We start from the raw sequence: 3,853 nt of genomic DNA, 5'->3' as shown, positions 1-3,853 counted from the left end.
TTTAGTGTCAGTTTGGTCGATTATTCACTGGCTGTTTTGAGTTTAAAATCAGCATTTTAAATATTTGTCTATGATATTTAGCAATATATTTCCTGATATATAAAGCAGCCGGCTACAGTGGCAGCTAACAGCCGAATTGTATACTGAAAATAGCTACATTTTTTTCTCAAACCGTTATAGCCGGAGATAGCGACAACTATTACTAAAGATTTAAATCTTGGTTAAAATACGTCCGTCCTAAAAATTCTATAGACCCTTATTTCGGTTTTCTTCCATTTCTAAATGGGTGCAAATAGAGACGTGTATGTTATTTCAGAGAAATAGAGAGGGAATATGTTTCATACTTATTTCAACCAAACGTACTACAATTTTTTATGGTGTCGTAATTACTTACAACTTTTATAAAGATCATGATAGTTTTTTCACACCTCACGATTAAACCTTTGTTGGAGATTGTGTACAAATATGGTCTTTATCTCTTTACTAAAAAATTAGTTTGAACTCTTTTTTTAAAAAAACAACAATAGTTATATAACTTAGGGAAAATTTGAAAACAAAGTATTTTAAAAACCATGATTTTAGAATATGCTATGGTTTTAAGATGACAAAAATACAACAATAGTATTCTTTACCTCACTCCATGTAATACTTGTTTTGGAGGTAAAGTATACCGAACCATGATATTTAGCATACAGGTGGAAGAAGTTAGTCATATACAAAAACTTTGGATTTAGGTGGAGTTATTTTAAATAATCCAAAAATACTATGGTGACTAACAAAGTCATGATATTGAAAACAAAGTAATTTAAACCTTGAGACAAAATACGATGAAAGATTATATGGTATTCTATAATATCATGGTTTTTTCCAAAACTCAAAAAAAACTTTGCCTTAGAGAGTCGACGTATCACTGAGATGTATCCAGGAAAGATATCACTGAGGGAAGAAAGAATGAGATGTATCGCTATAAATGTGCCATCTCGCAGTTAGAGTCCGCAGGAGTGTATCACTGAGGGAAGAAGTGAAGCGGAATATAGACGCCGTCGACAATGGGAGAGAGCCGCGGCAGCATCGCCTTTTTCGCCACCTACCGGCCACCAGTGCCGCTAGACATCTTCTCCGTGCCCATCCCGCCGTCTTCGATCCGCGACGAGGTACACCTCACGGACGGCGTCTCCTACAACTACAACTGCCGCCCCATCCCCAAGGACGCGCTCAAGTCCCTGCTCAAGCGCCCCAAGCTCGCTGCCGACGGCGGCGCCACCGACGCCGACGTCGACAGCGGCCGCGTCTCCGGCCTTCTCTTCGTCTCCGAGCGGGACGATGGCCTTGAGACGCTCCGCGTGGCCCTGCATTTCAAAGACTCCGGCGAGCAGGCCTGCAAGGTGTTCTCCCTGGCTGACGTCTTCGGCGCCGCCGACTTCAGCGGCGTGCGCCTCGAGGATAGCGGCTGCGTCGGCGGCGGCTACAAGGTGGGCTCTCGCACCGTGGACCACTCGCTCATCTACGTTTCCACCAAGGAGCCGGTGCAAGAGCGACGCAGCCCGTGGACCGTCGTGTACAAGACCAACCTTAGGACCGGCAAGACCGAGCGTTTGACTCCCAAAGGTCAATTTGATCTGAGCCCAGCTGTGTCGCCGTCGGGGAAGAAGGTGGCCATGGCCACGTTCCGGCCGGAGGGCTGGGAGGGCGAGATCGAGGACCTGCAGACTGATATCTTCGTGATGAACGTGGAGAGGCCGCCGATGCGGAAACGGCTGATTAGGAACGGCGGGTGGCCGTCGTGGGCCAGCGAGGACGTCATCTTCTTCCACAGGAAGGTGGGCGAGACCTGGGGAGTCTTCCGCCACGACACGAGGACGAACGAGACGGTGCGGGTGACGCCGGAGGCCTTCGACGCGATGACGCCGGCAGCCATCAGCGACACCAAGGTTGCGGTAGCGACCATTCGGCAGAAGTCCAAGTTCAGCGACGTCCGCGTGGAGGCGCAGTACCGCCACATCGAGATCTTCGACACGGCGGCCGCGGCGGGGCAGCCGTCGGTGCAGGTGACCCAGAAGACGAGGCCCAAGGCGGACCACTTCAACCCCTTCGTCCTGGACGACGGCGTCCGCGTCGGCTACCACCGCGCCAGGAGCGACCTCGTGAAACCCGGCGACGACGTGCTCTCGCGGAACTTCGACAAGATTGAGTCGCCGGTGAAGGACGTGGGACTGTTCCGGGTGTCTGGCGTGTTCCCAACCATCTCCAAGGACGGGTCGAAGCTGGCGTTCGTGGACAACGAGTTCAAGGCGGTGTGGGTCGCCGACAGCCAGGGTCTGCGCGTGGTGTACGAGACCAAGGGCCCCGACAACATTTTCTCGCCGATGTGGAACCAGAACCCCGACAAGGACATCCTGTACGTGTGCATGGGCCCCTCCTTCAACGCCGGCAAGCCGCTGGAGATCTGCGCCATCCCCAACGTGTCCAGCGGCGCGCGGCAGCGCCGACAGCTCACCAAGGGCAAGTTCAACAACGCTTTCCCGTCGAGCAGCCCCGACGGGAACAGGTTCGTGTTCCGGTCGACCAGGGACGGCGGCGACAAGAAGCACAAGAACCTGTACATCGCGGAGAACGCGGAGGTGGGCGAGTATGGCGACGGCACGGTGACGCGGCTGACCAACGGGGAGTGGACGGACACGCACTGCCAGTGGTCGCCCAGCGGGGACTGGATCGTCTTCTCGTCAACGCGGGACAAACCCAAGGACGCACCGGAACTGGACAACGGCCTGGATCCGGGCTACTTCGCGGTGTTCATGGTGAAGGCGAGCGACCCGACGGTGGTGATCCGGGTGATACGGAGCGGCGACGACCTCGGTGGGCACGTGAACCACCCGGTGTTCAGCCCGGACGGCAGGAGCATCGTCGTGACGTCCGACCTCGCCGCTGTGTCGGCCGACCCCATCTCGCTGCCGCTCTTCATCCACTCCGTGCGGCCCTACGGCGACATCTTCGTGGTGGACATCGACCCGGAGGATGCGAGCAAGAACAAGGACGTGAAGAAGTTCCACCGGGTCACGCACAGCCGCTACGAGTACTCGACGCCGACGTGGACGGTGTTTGCCACGGATGATCCCAACGCGCAGTGGAACATGCTGGTGAAGAAAGACTCGTACACGCCGGCGTGCCCCTACGCGTACCCGGACGGCGGCGAGAGCTGGCACATGACCGGGCACCTCTGCATCCCTAGGAGGTGCTGCTGATTGTGTCATTGGATTTTGGATTGCATCCTCCTTCGTCGTCACGAGCAGCTACCAGCTACTGCGACCTTCCATCAGTAATAAACCACTAGGGAATTAGCAGGGCTCTTGTTGCACCTGATGATGACATCAGCGGAGCCCTGCCTCTCTGGTCTCTGCCATATGGGTTTGTACGGTTCCATTCATGTCACTACTTTTCCACCACCTAGCTCATTCTCGCTCTCAAGGCTATATCCAGCGGTCTTCGTATTCTACCTCCGACTCTGTATTTCAAATACCATTTTATAAATAATGCAGTCTACCGTGTAAAACAGTGATTTACACGACCATATATGTTGTACTGAGCATGGCCTATGTCACACGATATTGACTGATCTCTATATACCAATATCAGCTCTTAACCTCCGTAATACTGTAAACACCCAAAAAACCTATTTTGGAATTTGTAGAAGTTCTCCAAAAATATTCGGATAAAATGTCTTCTAAACAAATGAACCCTTTTTTATAGGGTCTATTTCCCTAAAGTAAATAGGGAATAATATAAAAAGTTTGGTAGCTTAAAATTTGACCTAAACTTTGGAACTAGAATTTAACTTGAATCCCAAAACAAATAA

The 3,853-nt window shown here is 51.9% G+C and overlaps 1 protein-coding gene across 1 annotated transcript; it reads left to right on the top strand.

The window, feature by feature from the left end:
* Positions 1–928: 928 nt before the first annotated feature.
* On the top strand, positions 929–3,570 carry LOC103641407 (Putative WD40-like beta propeller repeat family protein). The gene has a single exon (XM_008664759.4). It carries the CDS (start codon positions 1,050–1,052, stop codon positions 3,240–3,242), a length of 2,193 nt encoding a protein of 730 aa, XP_008662981.1. The 5' UTR covers positions 929–1,049; the 3' UTR covers positions 3,243–3,570.
* The last annotated feature ends 283 nt before the right edge of the window (positions 3,571–3,853 follow it).

This window comes from Zea mays, chromosome 10 (genome assembly GCF_902167145.1).
Source record: "Zea mays cultivar B73 chromosome 10, Zm-B73-REFERENCE-NAM-5.0, whole genome shotgun sequence".
Taxonomy (NCBI): domain Eukaryota; kingdom Viridiplantae; phylum Streptophyta; class Magnoliopsida; order Poales; family Poaceae; genus Zea; species Zea mays.
Note: the sequence above shows the minus strand (reverse complement) of the source record. Positions and strands in the feature narration are given on the sequence as shown.

Bases quoted from the DNA above. Each gene is read 5' to 3' on its own strand.
- LOC103641407 (XM_008664759.4), top strand. From the start codon at position 1,050: ATGGGAGAGAGCCGCGGCAGCATCGCCTTTTTCGCCACCTACCGGCCA.